At 44.0% G+C, this 19613-nt stretch overlaps 1 protein-coding gene across 2 annotated transcripts in view; it reads left to right on the top strand.

The window, feature by feature from the left end:
* LOC127578336 (protein arginine N-methyltransferase 8-like) overlaps window positions 1-19613 on the top strand; it is a 77815-nt gene that overhangs the window by 48528 nt on the left and 9674 nt on the right. For both annotated transcript variants that reach the window (XM_052030244.1, XM_052030243.1), the window contains exons 3-8: window positions 615-770; window positions 3434-3497; window positions 5785-5927; window positions 10138-10225; window positions 10769-10884; window positions 19311-19461. In XM_052030244.1, the coding sequence (XP_051886204.1) occupies window positions 615-770; window positions 3434-3497; window positions 5785-5927; window positions 10138-10225; window positions 10769-10884; window positions 19311-19461 (718 nt within the window). The remainder of the gene's footprint in view (window positions 1-614; window positions 771-3433; window positions 3498-5784; window positions 5928-10137; window positions 10226-10768; window positions 10885-19310; window positions 19462-19613) is intronic.

The following is a 19613-nucleotide window of genomic DNA, read 5'->3' on the forward strand; positions in this document are numbered from 1 at the left end:
GAATCCTGCCATTAACCATGTTCTCTGCCTTCAAGTTACATCTTCAAAAGTGAATCACTTCACACTTTTCCGGATTGAACTTCATCTGCCACTTCTCTACCCAGCCCTGCATCCTGACAATATCCTGTTGCAACCTACGATAACCTTCTGCACTATCTACTACACTATGAACCTTCGTGTCATCTGCAAATTTACTATGAATTAGCTGCCCCTCACTCAGTCCCCTAATAAATACCTTTCCCCTGCCATCACTTTCCTAATAAATACCCACTCCTTTCTTCATTTGTTTGTGGTTCTACATTCGCAAACTCTTGGAGTATGTTGAGTTTTGCATTCTTATTTTTATACAGTTAAATTATCTTGATTGATGGTATGTATCTTACAACCTCTTGAAAATTTAATGAGCCATTAACATTTGCATGATCTGTGGCAATGGCAGGTTCAGAACCTCCTTTGACAGTACTCCCATCTGCCAGCTCTATCATCCAATCCCGTTGTTCCCTAAATAAATAAAAGGCTGGATTTTGACCAATCAGAACCTCTCTCTTTGCTTGCTGGTTTCTTCACAATATGTGGTGCCCAGGTAACTGACTATCTGTGTTCTTTGACCCCAGGAAATGTTAAAAGATGAAATTCGAACCCTAACATACAGAAATTCCATCTATCACAACAAACACGTGTTTAAGGACAAGACGGTGCTGGATGTGGGGAGTGGAACAGGAATATTAGCAATGTTTGCAGCCAAAGCAGGAGCTAAGAAAGTGTTTGGGGTGAGTCCTTGAGATTTTTCAATCACCTTCTGTCAAGGCAACTGTTCACTGCTGCATACACTGGATTGTGATCCCAGGATCTAAGTCATAGTTATCCAGCATGGAAACGGGCCCTTCGACTCAACGAGTCCATGCCGACCAAGGTGCGGTCCTGAGCTAATCCCATTTGTCTGCATTTGGCCCATATCCCTCTAAACCTTTCCTATCCATGAACCTGTCCAAATGTCTTTTAAACATTGTAATTGTACCCACCTCTACCACTTCCTCAGGCAGCTTGTTTCATCCACCCACCACCCTCTGTGAAAAACCTGCCTCTCAGTTCTCCTTTATTTCTGTCCCCTCACCTGAAACCTGTGCCTTCTAGTTTTAGACTCCAATACGCTGGGAAAAATATGTGACCATTCACCTTAACGATGCCCCTCATGACTTTATAAACCTCTGTAAGGTCACCCTCAGCCTCCTTCGCTCCAGGGAAAATAGTCCCAGCCTATCCAGTCTCTCCTTATAAATCAAGCCTTCCAGCCCAGTAACATCCTTGTGAATCTCTTCTGCACCCTCACGAGCTTAATCAAATCCTTCCTATAGTACAGTGATAGAACTGCACACAGTACTCCAGATGCCATCTCACCAATGTCTTATACGCCTGTAACATGACGTCCCAATTTTTGTATTCAGTGCCCCATCCAATGAAGGTAACCGTGTCATACACCTTCACCACCTTGTCTACCTGTGTCGCCACTTTCAGTGAACCATGTACCTGTACCCTTGGGTTTCTCTGTTCTGCAACACACCCCAGGGCCCTTTCATTCACTGTGAGTCCTGCCCTGGTTTAACTTCCCACAATGTGTCACTAAATTCCACCTGCCATTAATTTGCCCACTTTCCCAGTTGATCTAAATCCTGTTGTAACCTTAGAAAAAATTCTTCCTGCCCACCACACCACCAATTTTGGTACTATCATCAAACTTACTGATCATGCCACTTACATTCTCATTAAAATCATTAATATACAAACAGTGGACCCAGCACTGATCCCTGCAGCACACCACTGGTCACAGGCCTCCAATCTAAGAAACAACCCTCCACTACCGCCCTCTGACTCCTTCCATCAAGCCAATTTTGTATCCAATTAGCTAACTCACCCTGGATCACTCGGGATCTCACCTTCCAGACCAGCCTACCATGCGGGGCCTTGTTAAGGTCCATGTGGACAATGCCTACTGCCCTGCCCTCCAATCCTCTTGGTCATTTCTTCAAACTCAGATTTTCGAGCCTTGGTTTCCTACGCACAAAGCTACACTGACTATCCCTAACCAGTCCTTGCCTTTCCAAATGCTTCTAGATCTTGTTTCTTAGAACTCCCTCCAGTAACTTTCCCACCACTGATGTTAGGTTCACTGGCCTGTAGTTCCCTGGCTTGTTCTTGCAGCCCTTCTTAAATAAAGCTACCCTCCAGTCTTCCAGTATTTCATATTTATTTGGGAAATGGGAGTGCAGGGTGGGGGGAGGGGTGAGAGAACCTAGTCAGCCATGATTCTTGCTGCAGTTGAATAGTCATCCCCACTGTAGTACTGAAAGACCTGTGCTCCAGAACCAGTTGTGTCTCTGGCCAAGCAGTTCCGTACAGTGGCATCTACCTGACAATGTGGAAAATTGCCCAAAAATGTCTTGTTCATAAAGAGCAGGACAAATTCAATCCGGCTAATTTCTGCATAGTCTACTCTTAGTCAATGGCAAAATGATGTTGCTGCACTGATTCACCAATAACCTGATCACATGTTCACATTGGGTTGCTCCAGACCTCACCATAGCCTCGAACAAATGTTAACCAAAGAGCTGAATTCCAGAGGTGAGATGAGAGCGCCCTCAGTAACAAGACCAATTGTGGCATTGAGGGCTCTCGGTAAAACTGAAAGGAAAAACTTCCAGTGGTTGGAATCCTATCTCGCACAGAGGAAGATCCATGTGGTTGTTGGTGATCAATCAGCCTGCTCCAGGACATTGAATACAGCCAATCATTCACTTCAGTACCTTGTTCCCACCTTTTTCTCCATATCCCTTGATCCTTTTGACATTAAGAAATATATATACCTCCTTCCTGAATATATTTCCCTGCCTCCTGTGGTACAGTACTCCACAGGTTCACCACCGTCTGGGTGAAGAAACTTCTTCTAAATGGCACACCCTGTATCCGGAGGCTCTGAGTTGTGACATTGATTTTTCTGTTTTCTTCCTCCCTAGTCCCTTCCTTTACTGCTCCCCACTACACATCAGAGGCAGTGGCAGGAGTTTGGTTCTGCACATTAGTTCTTATCCAATTGCATGCCAAGTAATTGGAACTGATTGTAGAATTGGGGGTGACCACTGGTGTATTCAATGCCAATTTAACGTCACTGGAACTGATTGTGGATTTGGGTGACTGCTGGTGTATTCAATGCTATCAGCCTTCCAACCTCGGCAAATTCCTGCTCCCACACTGGCTTCTATTTTGCTTCAGCAACTTGTGGAATTTGGCCCATTATCCTGAAGCCTGAAGTGCTCGATGATTACAGACTTCAGCTACTGCATCAGAAATGGAGTGGTGTTCTTTGAAAAGTGTGTATTTAGCTGTACTGCAGCTCAGAGTTCAAAGCCCCTTATGTCCTTTCTCTTTTATGCTTCAGATTGAGTGTTCCAGCATCTCTGATTATTCTGAGAAGATCATCAAAGCAAACCACTTGGACAATAGTAAGGAACTTACTTGCCTAGAACTTGGACCCATTTCCAGTGTTCACCCTGCCCATTGGGGAGCTGGAGCAGGCACTCTCCCAGCAGACTACCCCAATGTAATGGACATCTTTACATTGTCATTTGCCCGTGTATTGATTAATCAGCATGTGCAAAACTCATCTCTACCTTACCAATAGAATTTTTTTTATATTCATTCAAGCCAACATTTAGTTGCCCATCCCTAGTTGCCCTTGAGAAGGTGCTAGTGAGCTGCCTTCTTGAACCACAGCAGTCCTTGAGGTGCGGGTATACCTATAATATTACTAGGGAGAGAGTTCTGGGATTTTGACCCAGTGATGATGAAGGAACAGTGATATATTTTCAAGTCGGGATGGTGTGTGGCTTGGAGGCAACTTCCAAGTGAGGGTGTCCCCCATCTTTTGCTGCCCTTGTCCTTCTAGCTGGTAGAGGTGGTGGGTTTGGAAGGTGCTGTCTAAAGAATCTTGCTACAGTGCATCCTGGAGTTCGTACAAACTGCTGCTGCTTCAGTGTGTCGGTGGTGGAGTGAGTGAATGGTTGTGGATGGGGTACCTATCAAGTGGGCTGCTATGTCCTGTATGATTGTAGAGTCAAAGAATCATAGAGTCATATAGCACTCAAACAGACCCTCTGGCCCAATTAGTCCATGCTGACCAAGATTCCCATCTAAGCTAGTCCCATTTGCCTACGTTTGGCCCATATCCCTCTAAACCTTTCCTGTCCCTCTAAACCTTTCCTATCCATGTACCTGTCCAAGTAACTTTTAGATGTTGTTAATGTACCTGCCTCAACTACTTCCTCTGGCAACTCATTCCATATACTGACCACCCTCTGGGTGAAAATTTTGCCCCTCAGGCTCCTATTAAATCTCTCTCCTCTCACCTTAAACCTATGATAGGTTCTTGATTCCCCAATCTTGGGAAATAGACTGAGTGCATTCACCCTATCTATGCCCCTCATGATTTTATACCCTGATAATTTTATGTATGGTGTTGAGGTTCTTGAGTGTTGTGAGAGCTGCACTCATCCAGGCAAGTGGAGAGTGTTTCATCACACTCCTGACTTGAACCTTGTAGACAGTGGGCAGGCTTGGGGAGTTACTCACCGCAGAATTCTTAGCCTCTGACCAGCTCTTGTAGCCATATTATGTATATGGCTACTCCAGTTCAGTTTCTGGTCAATGGTAACCCCCCCAGAATATTGACAGTGGGGGATTCAGTGATGGTAATGCCATTGAATGTCAGGGGGTGATAGTTGGACTTTGTCTTGTTGGATATCGTCATTGCCTGGCACTTGTGTGGCACAAACACTACTTGCCACCTAACAGCCCAGCCCAAGGGGAGGTGATGGTGCAGTGGTATTATCACTGGATTAATAACCTAGATAGCCATAGAAAAGTCCTGGCGACCTGGGTTCGAATCCCACCACAGTAGATGATGATAAAGCTGAATTTGAATTCTGGAATTAACAAGTCTAATGATGACCATGCAAACCATTGCTGATTGTTGTGAAGATCCATTTGGTTCACTGAAATCTAGTTAGTTCAAGTTCTATTCGGGGAACCCAGAAGAATCATGAGATTGAGAAAAGTTACCTTATGAAAATCATTGGGATTTTGATGTTGAATTAATACACAACCATACAGTGGCTTCAGACTGAAGTTTTAAATAAAAGAAATGAGACAAAGGGGGAAAGGGAAATATACGAGCTGAACCACGTATTTCCCTCTCCCCAATGTTTTCTCCCCATTCACAGGAGCCTATAACTGTTCTGGCTCCCATGGAGACTTTTTTTAAGGCTGTGATCTGTTTCCCAAAGGTAGGGACCTGAGTCTCCACTGTACAGTTGGGTTTTACTGCAGCATTGGCATTGAAACACACTGAATTTTTAAATTTTCCCAATCTGATGATTCTTGTGGGTCCTCTGAATGGGCACTTGCCCCAAATGCAACACATGTCCAGCCACCAAATGAAATGTTGTTCAGAGAAGGGAATCCGTTATCTTGACCCCTTCTGATGTGTGTGTGACTCTGCACCCCAGTATGTTTGCCTTTTGACTGCTTCGTCAGTCCAGGGGCAATTAGGGATGGGTGATAAATGCCACTGATGTCCTCGGAGTCAATGTAAAATGTTATCTTTAACTTATTGTCTTTTGGTATTCATGTTTGTGTTATAACTATGTTGGAAGAAATATGAAGGCTATTTTGGTTAAATATACCAATGCAGCCTCTTCCAGTTAATTGGAGGTTTATGGAATTTTATTTCAGTAATTGTGATTTTTAATGGTAAAGTGGAGGAAGTGCAGTTACCTGTGGATGAAGTGGACATCATCATTAGTGAGTGGATGGGCTACAGCCTCTTCTATGAATCGATGCTGAACACGGTGATCTTTGCACGAGACAAGTGGTTGGTAGGTGCTGCTTTCTACATTTGCTCCTCCAGTGTATCCTTAGTGCCAGAGACTCAGGTGAGGTAGAGTTTGTTGGAGGGTTTACTGACACAGTATGTAGATAATCCAACCATGGAAGGGGCCATACTATACCTTGCACTGGGAAATGAGCCTGGCCAGGTGATCAGAGTTTCAGTGGGAGAGCATTTTGGGAACAGTGATTACAACTCTAAGTTTTCAGATAGTTATGGATAAGGATACAACTGGACCTCGGGTGGGGGGGGGGAGTTGGTGAGGAATGTTAAATTGGAGAAAGGCTAATTATAACAGTATTAGACAGAAGCTGGGGAGAATAGATTGGGAGCAGCTGTTATTGGGTAAGTCCACAAGAAAGACAAGGATGGCAAGGTTTGGGAACCTTGGATGATGAAAGATGTTGCAAATGTAGTCAAAAAGGAAAAGGAAGCATATGTAAGGTTTAGGAAGTTGAAACCGGACAGGGCCTTTGAGGAATATAAAAGCAGGAGAGAACTTAGACAGGGAACTAGGAGGGCTTAAAAGGGGCTATAAAATGTCCTTGGTGAGTAGAATTAAAGAGAATCCCAAGGCATTTTATACATACATTAAAAACAAGACAGTAACTCAGGAGAGGGTAGGACCTCTCAGGAACAAAGGAGGGAATTTATACCTGGAGTCAGAGGAAGTGGGTGAGGCACTAAACAAGTACTTCACATTGGTATTCACCAAGGAGAAGGATATGGAGGATTGTGAGATCAGGGAGGGATACACTGCTATTCTAGGGCATGTTGATATTAAGAAGGAGGAGGTGTTGTCTCTTGAAGATCACTAAGGTAGATTAGACTCCAGGGCATGATGGGATGTCTCCCAGGTTATTGAGAGAGGCAAGGAAGGAGATTGCTGGGGTCTTGACAGAGACCTTAGTATCCTCTTTAGCCACCAGTGAGGTTCCAGAGGACTGGAGAATAACCAGTATTGTTCCTTTGTTTAAGAAGGGCAATAGAGACAAACCTGGAAAGTATAGGCCAGTGAGCTTTACATCAGTGGTAGAGAAATTATTGGAAAAGATTCCTAGGAATAGGACCTACTTGCATCTGGAAAAGCATAGATTTATTAGGGATAGTCAGCATGGCTTTGTGAGCGAGAGGTCATATCTTACAGACTTGAGGAGGTAACAAAGATAAGGGTAAGGCAATGAATGTTGTCTACGTTGACTTTAGTAAAACTTTTGGCAAGGTTCCTCATGGTGAACTGATCTAGATGATTAAAGCATGAGATCCATGGAGACTGACTGGTAGGTTGGATTCAGAATTGGCTTCACTATAAAAGACAGAGGGTAGTGGTGGATGGGTGTTAATCTGAATGGAGGCCTTGACCAGTGGTGTTCTGCAGGGATCAGTGCTGGGACCTCTCAGTGGCATGCAAAAGTTTGGGCACTCTGGTCAAAATTTCTGTTACTGTGAATAGCTAAGCAAGTAAAAGATGACCTGATTTTCAAAAGGCATAAAGTTAAAGATGACCAATTTCTTTAATATTTTAAACAAGATCACTTTTTTATTTCCATCTTTTACAGTTTCAAAATAACAAAAAAGGAAAAGGGTCCGAAGCAAAAGTTTGGGCACCCTGCATGGTCAGTACTTAGTAACACCCCCTTTGGCAAGTATCACAGCTTGTAAACGATTTCTGTAGCCAGCTAAGAGTCTTTCAATTCTTGTTTGGAGGATTTTTGCCCATTCTTCCTTGCACAAGGCTTCTAGTTCTGTGAGATTCTTGGGCTGTCTTGCATGCACTGCTCTTTTGAGGTCTATCCACAGATTTTCGATGATGTTTAGGTCGGGGGACTGTGAGCGCCATGGCAAAACCTTCAGCTTGTGCCTCTTGGGGTAGTCCATTGTGGATTTTGAGGTGTGTTTAGGATCGTTATCCTGTTGTAGAAGCCATCCACTTTTCATCTTCAGCTTTTTTTTTACAGACAGTGTGATGTTTGCTTCCAGAATTTGCTGGTATTTAATTGAATTCATTCTTCCCTCTACCAGTGAGATGTTGCCTGTGCCACTGGCTGCAACACAAGCCCAAAGCATGATTGTTCCACCCCTGTGCTTAACAGGTAGAGAGGTGTTCTTTTCATGAAATTCTGCACCCTTTTTTCTCCAAACTTTCCTGCGTCCTCACCACAAAATTCAGCGTCAGAAATTGGCAAAGGAACATCTAAACAAGCCTGATGCATTTTGGAAACAAGTCCTGTGGACTGATGAAGTTAAAATAGAACTTTTTGGCCGCAATGAGCAAAGGTATGTTTGGAGAAAAAAGGGTGCAGAATTTCATGAAAAGAACACCTCTCCAACTGTTAAGCACAGGGGTGGATCGATCATGCTTTGGGCTTGTGTTGCAGCCAGTGGCACGGGGAACATTTCACTGGTAGAGTGAAGAATGAATTCAATTAAATACCAGGAAATTCTGGAAGCAAACATCACACCGTCTGTAAAACAAAAACTGAAGATGAAAAGAGGATGGCTTCTACAACAGGATAACGATCCTAAACACACCTCAAAATCCACAATGGACTACCTCAAGAGGCACAAGCTGAAAGTTTTTCCATGGTCTTCACAGGCCCCTGACCTTAACATCATCGAAAATCTGTGGATAGACCTCAAAAGAGCACTGCATGCAAGGCGGCCCAAGAATCTCTCAGAACTAGAAGCCTTTTCCAAGGAAGAATGGGTGAAAATCCCTCAAACAAGAATTGAAAGACTCTTAACTGGCTACAGAAACCGTTTACAAGCTGTGATACTTGCCAAAGGGGGTGTTACCAAGCACTGACCATGCAGGGTGCCCAAACTTTTGCTTCGGGCCCTTTTCCTTTTTTGTTATTTTGAAACTGTAAAAGATGGAAATAAAAAAGTGATCTTGTTTAAAATATTAAAGAAATGTGTCATCTTTAACTTTATGCCTTTTGGAAATCAGGTCGTCATTTACTTGCTTAGCTATTCACAGTAACAGAAATTTTGACCAGAGTGCCCAAACTTTTGCATGCCACTGTATATAAAGTTTGCAGACAACACAAAAATTGGCAGAGTTATGGATAGTGAAGAAAATTGTCAAGTGATTCAGCAGGATATAGATCAGTTGGAAGCGTGGGCAAAGAAACAGGAGATGCAGTTTAATCCAGACGAGAGTGAGGTGTTGCACTTTGGGAGGTCAAATGTAATAGGAATGTATACAATAAATGGCAGGACCCTTGGGGGCTTTGATATGCAGAGGGATCTTGGGGTGCAAGTCCATAGCTCCCTGAAAGAAGTAGATAGGGTGGTAAAGAAGGTATGTGGCACACTTGCCTTCATCGTTTGGGGTGTTGAGTATAAAAGTTAGGAAGTCAGTGTTGCAGGTGTACAAAACTTTGGTGAAGCCGCATTTGGAGTATTGTGTGCAGTTCTGGTTGTTGCATTACAGGAAGGATGTGGAGGCTTTGGAGATACTACTGAGGAGGTTCACCAGGATGTTGCCTGGATTAGAGAGTATTAGTTATAAGGAGAGGTTGGACAAATATGTGTTGTTTTCTCTGGAGCATCAGAGGCTGAGGGGAGATGTGATAGAAGTTTATAAAATTATGAGTGACGTAGATAGTATCTTTTTCCCAGGGTGGAAATGTCAAATTCTAGAGGGCATAGCTTTAAGGTGAGAGGGGGAAAGTTTAAATGTGATTTGGGGTAAGTTTTTTTTACAAAGAGAGTGGTAGGTGCCTGGAACGCACTGCCAGGGGAAGTGGTGAAAGCAGGTACAATAGTGATATTCAAGAGGCATTTAGACAGGAACATAAACAGGCAGGGATTGGAAGGATATGGACCATGTGCAGGCATATGGGGTTAGTTAAAATTGGCATCATGGTTGGCACAGACATGGTGGGCTGAAGGGCCTGTTCCTGTGCTGTACTGTTCTGTGTATGGGAGGCAGGATTACTGAACAATGCTTTAACAACAGACACTAAGACTAAAAGCAATCATGGCAAAGCTCACCTATGGGTCCAAGTCAGGCTGGGAGTGTCAGCACACGTTACTGCATTGGGTCTATAAAACCTCTGAAGGCAGATGAGCAGAAAGAGGAAGGGTGTGCAGTGGCTGCCAGCTGAATTCTGCTATGTAAATGCTGTTCAAAATGTGGTATCTTTGTCAGGTGAATAGATTACGAGATCCATTTCCCCAAAATTCACCAACAGAAACCTGGAGGACTGATGTTCCCGGACCGAGCCACTTTGTATATCGTAGCCATTGAAGACCGTCAATTCAAGGACTTCAAAATTCACTGTAAGATCACGCTTGAGTGCTTCATGCTCACACCTTGCTGTGTTTCATATCGTTAAAGGGTCCATCTGCTAAAATTCAGTGACAGCCCGTGGGTCATTCCCTGTCCATACCTGGCCCTGGATCTGTGAGGACAGTTGGAGGTCTGTGGGGATTGCCCAGGGTCTATGGGGATTACCCGGAGTTTATGGGATTACTCAGGGTCTGTGGGGATTACTTAGGCTCTCTCCCTATTTCCCTGAACCTCTACGTGGCACCTATTAGTAGAAGAGCCACAACTATGAGCTCAGGGCAGGTTTGGACCTGGAGGGGAGCATCTTCTGCATTTCAGGACCTCCTTAAACTGCTTCACAGGCAGTAAGGACCTTGGAACAGCTGTCACTTGGGTGATGTAGAATATCTGGGTGCCAACACAGAGAGCAACTCCCAGAAGCAGCAATGACAACACAAACTCATGTGCCTCCTCTAGCCTCGTGAGTTGATAATTTCTCCTTTTTTTTGGAATGGTTTGCTATTTGCATCAATTTCTTTGTCTTGTCTGTTTAGGGTGGGAAGACGTTTATGGGTTTGATATGACGTGCATCAGGAATGTGGCCATCAAGGAACCTCTGGTGGACATTGTGGATCCAAAACAAGTTGTGACCAATGCTTGTCTCATCAAGGTACACTGAGGCTCTTCTGAAACAACATGTTTGGTTATGACAAGCAGCCTGCATGCAACCTGTCTGATGTGGAACCAATAATACTCCATAGTTACTGGACTTTACCCCTGGCACAGGTAGGAATCCAAGAAACTGAGCCAAAGACTTTCATCCTGGTCTCAAGTAGAAAAGATTGACCCTTATCAGCAGAGAGATGACATCTGAGGAAGTCAGCCACACAGCACCAATCCCCAGGCCCATTAAACAAGGTGCAGGCAGGGAGGTCTTTGCGTCAGGTGGCTTGATGGGAGCATGTGCAGGGTGGTTAATGCATCAGTTAATTTGTTTGCATTAGGTCCCTGCATACTGTTTGAGAGAAACACATGACCTGCCCCTTTAATTAGAAATATGGAATTTAATCCAGGCAGGTGTGAGGTAATGTTTTTTTTTATTTTATTTACAGTGTGGTAACAGGCCCTTCCAACCCAACAAGTCTGCGCCGCCCATTTTAAACCCAAATTAACCTACCCGTATGTCTTTGTAATGTGGGAGGAAACCGGAGCACCCGGAGGAAACCCACGCAGACACGGGAGAATGTACAAACACCTTACAGACAGCGACGGGAATTGAACCTCGATCGCTGGCGCTGTAATAGCATCACGCTAACCGCTACGCTACCGTGCCGCCTTTTGAATCATCTAATACTGGACAGACACATACAATAAATGATAGGGACCTTAGAAGCGTTGATGTACAGAGGAACCTTTGGGTTTGAGTTCATAGTTCCCTGAAAATGGTAACACAGGTGGATTGGGTCGTGGAGAAGGCACTTGCCTTCATAGACAGGGGTACTGAATATAAGAGTTGCCTGCAGAAAGCAGAGGGTTGTGGTGGAGGGAGTACATTCAGATTGGAGGGCTGTGACTAGTGGTGTCCCACAAGGATCAGTTCTGGGACCTCTACATTTCATGATATTTATTAATGACTTGGATAAGGGGGTAGAAGGGTGGGTTAGCAAGTTTGCAGACAACATGAAGGTAGGTGGTGTTGTGGATAGTGCGGAGGACTGTTGAAGATTGCAGAGGGATATTGATAGGATATAGAGCTGAGCTGAGAAGTGGCAGATGGAGTTCAATCTGGAGAAGTATGAGGTGGTACACTTTGGAAGGACAAACTCCAAGGCGGAGTACGAAGTTAATGACCAGATTCTGGGTAGTGTGGAGGAGCAGAGGGATCTGGGGGTTCATATCCACAGATCCCTGAAAGTTGCCTCACAGGTGGATAGGGTAGTTAAGAAAGCTTATGGGATGTTAGCTTTCATAAGTCGGGGGATCGAGCTTAAGAGCCGCGAGGTAATGATGCAGCTCTACAAAACTCTTGTTCGGCCACACTTGGAGTACTGTGTCCAGTTCTGGTCGCCACATTATAGGAAGGATGTGGAAGTGTTGGAAAGGGTGCAGAGGAGATTTAACAGGATGCTGCCTGGATTGGAGAGTATGGATTATGAGGAGAGACTAAGGGAGCTAGGGCTTTACTCATTGGAGAGAAGGAGGATGAGGGGAAACATGATAGAGGTATTCAAAATATTAAGAGGAATAGATAGAGTAGACAGCCAGCGCCTCTTTCCCAGGACACCAATGCTCAATACAAGAGGGCATGGCTTTAAAGTAATGGGAGGGAGGTTCAAGGGAGATATCAGGGGGAGGTTTTTCACCCAGAGAGTGGTTGGTGCATTGAATACGCTGCCTGGGGTAGTGGTGGAGGCAGATACGTTGGTCAAGTTCAAGAGATTGTTAGGTAAGCATATGGAGGAATTTAAAATAGGGGGATATGTGGGAGGAAGGAGTTAGATAGTCTTAGGTGTGGTTTAAAAGTCAGCACAACATGGTGGGCCGAAGGGCCTGTATTTTGCTGTATTGTTCTATGGTACATCACACTGCAGCTGTACGAGACATTGGTTAGGCCACACTTGGAATATTGTGTGCAGTTCTGGTCATCACACTGTAGAAAGGATGTGGTATACTAGAAAGAGTGCAGAAGAGATTCACCAGGATGTTGTCTGGAACAGAGGGCTGTAGTTACAAGGAGAGATTGGATGGGATGGAATTGTTCTCACTGGAGTGCAGGAGGCTGAGGGGTGACCTTGTAGAGGTTTATAAAATTATGAGAGGTAAAGATAGGGTACATAGTTAGTCTTTTTTCCAGTGTAGGGGAGTCTAAAACTAGAGGACATAGGCATTTGGACAGATACATAGAAACAAAAAGAATAGCGGGATATGGGCCAAATGCAGGAAAATGGGATTAGTGTAGATGGGCACTTTGGTTAGCATGAATGAGTTGGACTGAAGTGTTTCCGTGCTGTGTGACTCTATGTATACATGCCTATTTAAGTACCTGTTTAAATGCCTCTGAAACAGAGTAAATGCATCTGATTCCATCACCACTCTGTATAATAGAAAAACGTACCCCTCAGATTCCCTTTAAAATCCTTCTTCTCACTTTAAACCTATGCCCTCTTGTTTTTGATACCCTTACCTTGGGAAAATGTACCCTATCTACCTCTCATAATCTCATATAATTCTATCAGGTCACCCCTCAGCCTCCTTTGCTCTGGGGAAAACAAGCCCATCCCATCCAATCTCTTCCCATAATTTCAATCAAGTCCTTCAATCCAAGTAACATCTTCATCAATCTCCTCTGCACCCTCTCCAGTGCAACCACATCCTTCCTATAGTGCGGTGGCTGGAACTGCGCACAACACTCCAAGTGGAGCCTAATCAGTGTTTTGTAAAGTTGCAATGTAACATCCCAACTTTTACATTCTGTGTGCTAACCTATGAAGGCAAGCATGCCTTCTTCATCACCCTATCTACATGTATTGCCACTTGCAGGTAACTATGGACTTGGATCCCTGCGTCTCTCTGTTCATCAACATTCCTTAGTGCTCTACCATTTCCTGTAGAGTTTGTACGTTCTCTCCATGTCGCATGGGTTTCCTCCGGGTGCTCCCACATTCCAAAGACGTACAGGTTAGGAAGTTGTGGGCATGCTATGTTGGTGCCAGAAGAGTGGCGACACTTGCGGGCTACTCCCAGAACACTCTACACAAGGATGCATTTCACTGTGTTTCAATGTACATTTGACTAATAAAGATATCTTGTATGTCCTGGATTAGATTAGATTCTTTAGAGTTTAGAAGGATGAGAGGAGTCTAACACCAGGTGGTTCAGTCTCAGAATAAGGGGTATGCTATTTAGGACAGATGAAGAGAAATCTCTTTACTCAGAGGCCAGTGAACCTTTTGGAATTTTCTACCCTGCAAGGCTGTCATTCAATACAGAGATCAACAGATTCCTGGGCGTCAGGGTGTGTGAGGGGATATTGCTGGAAAATGGGGCTGAGTAAAGACCATGATCTTGATGAATGATGTCACAAGGTTGAAGAGCTGGACAACCTATTTCTGCTCCAATTTCTTATGTTGTTAAAATTCTTATGGGGCTTGATGGGGTAGGGGCAGGATGATGTTTCCCCTGGCTGGGTTGTCTAGAATCAGGAGTCAAGCTCTCAGAATAAGGAGATGACCATTCAGAATTAAGATGAGTAGAACATTCTTCACTTGATGGAGGATAGTGAATTTCTGGAACTTTTCTGCTCAAGCAAGCTGGGGAGGCTTAGTCACTGAGAACATTTAGGGTAAAGATCAACAAGTTTTGGATGAAAAGGGAATGAAGGGTTCGAGTAGAAGAGTGGCTCTGAGGTTGAAGGTCAGCCATGATCTTATTAAATGGTGGAACAGCAACAGGGGCCAAGTCCTGCTTCAGTTCCAGCCGACATGTGACTCTCTAGATAAGCGAATGTATTGACTCTTAACTTCCTCCTCAGTATAGGAGGATTTGTGCCTTTAAGGACTGACATTCTTTTCAGATTGCTTGTACAGAAATTAGCCAGATCCACACTGAACTGAACCTTTGGAAGCATTCAGGTTCTATTTTAGTGTGTAATTCTTGGGTAAACCACCCTAACAGTTTCTAAGATGTATTTGACCAACTTCACAATGTTTTGCAGGGGATCTGATTGGACATTAGCTCAATAAGATGCATGTTTAGTGCACCAAGCATGCCACACCTTTCTGCTAATATTGACCTCACACACTGCAACAGAGGGACAAGGAAGGTTTTCTGGGAAGTCGCGGAGAGATGCACTTAACCAATTGTGTAGGAGAGATGAGCTATGCTCGTGCTGATTTCTGACATGATTGAAAAAGTTTGCAAAAAGTGTTTTCAGTCAAAGCTTTGCCCACACATGTATGTACAGCCATACTTGTTCTCTCAGTGTTGGGGCCTTTTGCCGCTGAGTCATGCAAGGCATGCTACAACCTATTTGTTGCTATTGATTGTCTGAAAACGGTATACCTGCTTTAGTTGGATTGCATGCATGTAACAAAATATGTTGAGCTAAAGCTCATAAAACAGGCTCAGGACTGGATACATTAGAGGCAGGAAGGATGCTCCTGATGGTGGAGAGTCCAGGATCAGGGGTCACAGTCTATGGGGTAAGCGACATAGGACTGAGATGAGGAGAAATTTCTTCACCCAGGGAGTAGGGAACATGTGGAATTCACCACCACAGAAAGAATTTGAAGCTAAATCATTAAATATATTCAAGGAACATAAAAGCATAAGAAATAGCAGCAGGAGTCAGCCACCTGGCCCGTCGAGTCTACTCTACCAGTCAATAAGATCATGGCTGATCTGGCCATGGACTCAGCTCCATCGACCTGCCTTTTCCTGTAACCCTTAATTCCTCTGCTATTGCAAAAATCTATCGAACTGTGCCTGAAATATATTTAATGAGGTAGCCTCTACTGCTTCCCTGGGCAGAGAATTCCACAGATTCACCACTTCTGGGAAAAGCAGTTTCTCCTCATAAGACCATAAGACACAGGAGCAGAATTAGGTCATTTGGCCCTTCGAGTCTGCTGTGCCATTCGATCATGGCTGATTTATTTTTCCCTCTCAATCCCATTCTCCTGCCTTCTCCCTGTAACCTTTGACACCCTCACTAATCAAGAACCTATCAACCTCCGCTTTAAATATACCCAATGACTTGGCCTCCACAGCCGTCTGTGGCAATGAATTCTACAAATTCACCATCCTCTAGCTAAAGAAATTCCTCCTCATCGCTGTTCTAAAGCGACGTCCTTCTATTCTGAGGCTGTGCCCTCTGGTCCTAGACTCTCCCACTACTGGAAACATCCACTCCACATCCACTCGATCCAGGCCTTTCAATATTTGGTAGATTTCAACGAGATCCTCCCTCATCCTTCTAAACTCCAGCGAGTACAGGCCCAGAGCCATGAAATGTTCCTCTTACGTTAACCCTTTCATTCCTGGGATCACTCTTATAAACCTCTTCTGGGCCCTCTCCAATGCCAGCACATCCTTCCTGAGATATGGGGCCCAAAACTGCTCACAATACTCCAAATGTGGTCTTACCAATGCCTTATAAATCCTCAGCACAACATCCTTGCTTTTATATTCTAGTCCTCTTGAAATGAATGCTAGCATTGCATTTGCCTTCCTTACTACTGACTCAACCTGTAAGTTAACCTTTAGGGAATCCTGCACCAGGATTCTCAAGTCACTTTGCACCTTCATTTCTGAATTCTCTTCACATTTAGAAAATAGTCTACGCTGTTATTCTTTTTACCAAAGTGCATGACCGTACACTTCCCTGCGCTGTAGTCCATCCGCCACTTCTTTGCCCATTCTCCCAACCTGTCCAAATCCTTCTGCAGACTCCCTGTTTCCTCAACACAACCTGCCCCTCCACCTATCTTTGTATCAACTGCAAACTTGGCCACAAAGCCATCAATTCCGTCATTCAGATCATTAACATACAACAGGAAAAGTAGCGGACCCAACACCGACCCCTGCAGAACACCACTAGTCACCGGCAGCCAACCAGAAAAGACCCCCTTTATTCCCACTCTTTGCCTTCTGCCAGTCAGCCAATCTTCCATCCATGCTAGTACCTTTCCTGTAATACCATGGGCTCTTATCTAGTTCAGCAGCCTCATGTCAAAGGAATCCAAGTAAACAACATCCACTGACTCTGCTTTGTCTATCCTGGCTGTTACTTCCTCAAAGAATTCCAACAGATTTGTCAGGCAAGATCTCCCCTTGAGTCTCCCCTGACTTCAGCCTATTTTATCATGAGCTTCCAAGTACCCCGAAACCTCATCCTTAATAATAATTAATAACATCTTACCAACCACTGAAGTCAGGCCTATAATTTCCTGTCTTTTGCCTTCCTGCCTTCTTAATGAGTGGAGTGACATTTGCGATTTTCCAGTCCTCTGGAACCATTCCTGAATCCAGTGATTCTTGACGGATCACTAGCAATGCCTTCACAATTTCCTCAGCTACCTCTTTCAGAACCCTGGGGTGTAGTCCATCTGGTCCAGGTGACTTATCTACCTTCAGACCTCTCAGTTTCCCAAACACCTTCTCTTAATAATAGCAACTCACTTCTGCTCTGACTCTCTCGAATTTCTGGCATGTTGCTGGTGTCTTCTACAGTGATGCAAAATATTTATTCAGTTCCTCCGCCATTTCTTTGTTCCCCATTACAATAGGTGGAGTGAGCTAGGGCTTTTCTCTTTGGAGCAAAGTAGGATGAGATGTGACCTGATAGAGGTGTACAAGATGATGAGAGGCATCGATCGAGTGGGCAGAGACTTTTTCCCAGGGCAAGAATGGCTAACACTAGGGGACATAATTTTAAGGTGATTGGAGAAAGGTATATGGGGGATGTCAGAGGCAATTTTTTTACACAGAGAGTGGTGGGTGTATGGAACGCACTGCTGGCAGAGGTGGTGGAGGCAGATACATTAAGGACATTTGAGACTCCTAGATAAGTACATGAATGATAGAAAAATAGAGAGGTATGGGAGGGAAGAGTTAGATAGATCTTAGAGCAGGATAAAATGTCGGCACAACATCGTGGGCCGTAGGGCCTGTTCTGTGCTGTTATGTTCTATGTACAATCTCTCCAGGGTCATTTTCCAGCGGTCTGATGTCCACTCTTGCCTCTCTTTTACTCTTTATATATTTGAAAAAAACTTTTGGTATCCTCTTTTATATTATTGGCTAGCTTACCTTCATATCTTATCTTTTCTCCCCTTAATTGCTTTTTAGTTGCCTTCTGTTGGTTTTTAAAAGCTTCCCAATCCTCTAGCTTCCCACTAATTCTCCATCCCAAATCTATTCCCCTGAATCTTGAGGCTATGTCACTTAGTTCTAATCTCATCTACCATTGGAAACAACCTTCCTACCTCTATCTTATCTTTCCCTTTTATAATTTTATATGTTTCTATAAGGTCCCCTCTCATTCTTCTGAATTCCAGTGAGTATAGTCCCAGGCGACTCAATCTCTCCTCATAGGCTAACCCCCTCATCTTCAGAATCAACCTGGTGAACTTCTGCACCCCTCCAAAGCCAGTATATCCTTCCTCAAGTAAGGATACCAGAACTGCACGCAGTACTCCAGGTGTGGCCTCACCAGTACCCTGTACAGTTGCAGCATAACCTCCCTGGCTCTAAATTCAATCCCTTTAGCAATGAAGGCCAACATTCCATTTGCCTTCTTGATAACCTGTTGCACCTGCAAACCAACCTTTTGCAATTCACGCACAAGCACTCCCAAGTCCCTCTGCACAACAGCATGCTGCAATCTTTCACTGTTTAAATAATCTGATCTTCTATTTTTCCTTCCAAAGTGGATGACCTTGCATTTACCAACATTGTACTCCCTCTGCCAGACCCACACCCACTCACTTAACCTATCTGTATCTCTGCAGACTCTCTGCCTCCCCTGTGCAATTTGATTTTCCACTCAATTTAGTGTCATCAGCAAACTTAGATATGCTAAACTTGGTTCCCCCTTCCAAATCGTTAATGTATATTGTGAACAGTTGAGGGCCCAGCACTGACCCCTGTGGTACCCTGTTCACCACTGCCAACCAGAGAAACACCCATTTATCCCAACTCTCTGCCTTCCATTGGTTAACCAATCCTCTATCCATGCTAATACATTTACCCCCAAGTCCGTGCATCCTTATCTTATGGATAAGTCTTTTATGTGGCACTTTATTGAACACCTTCTGGAAATCCAAGTATACAACATCCAGCCCCTTTATCTACTTCACTCATTATATCCTCAAAGAACTACAATAAGTTTGTTAAATAGGACCTACCCTTTCTGAATCCATGCTGTGTCTCCCTGATGGAACCACTTCTATCCAGATGTCTCGATATTTCTTCCTTAATGATAGATGAAGGAGTTAGAACTTGTTCTTGGGTCTAGAGGGATCAAGGATATGGGGCACTGAATGTGGATGATCATATTGAATGGCAGAGAAATAATGGAAAGGTTTGTCTGTCCAGGAGGTGGATATCTACAACGTGAAGACCGAGGATCTATCGTTCTCTTCCACGTTCCGCCTTCAGGTTCAGAGAAACGAATATGTCCACGCTCTGGTGACATATTTTAACATTGAATTTACAAAGTGTCACAAGAAAACTGGATTTTCGACAGGTAACTGTCACCAAGTATTGACTCTTTTATCAACTAACTCTACAATTGGCAAATGCTTTAGGCAGATCATAGCTTTGTATATTGGGTTTGAATATTTCAATCCTAATGGATAATAACCAAAGGCCACTTAGAAATTTTAATTTTTTTTTATT

The sequence above is a fragment of the Pristis pectinata genome, chromosome 15, assembly GCF_009764475.1.
Source record: "Pristis pectinata isolate sPriPec2 chromosome 15, sPriPec2.1.pri, whole genome shotgun sequence".
NCBI lineage: Eukaryota > Metazoa > Chordata > Chondrichthyes > Rhinopristiformes > Pristidae > Pristis > Pristis pectinata.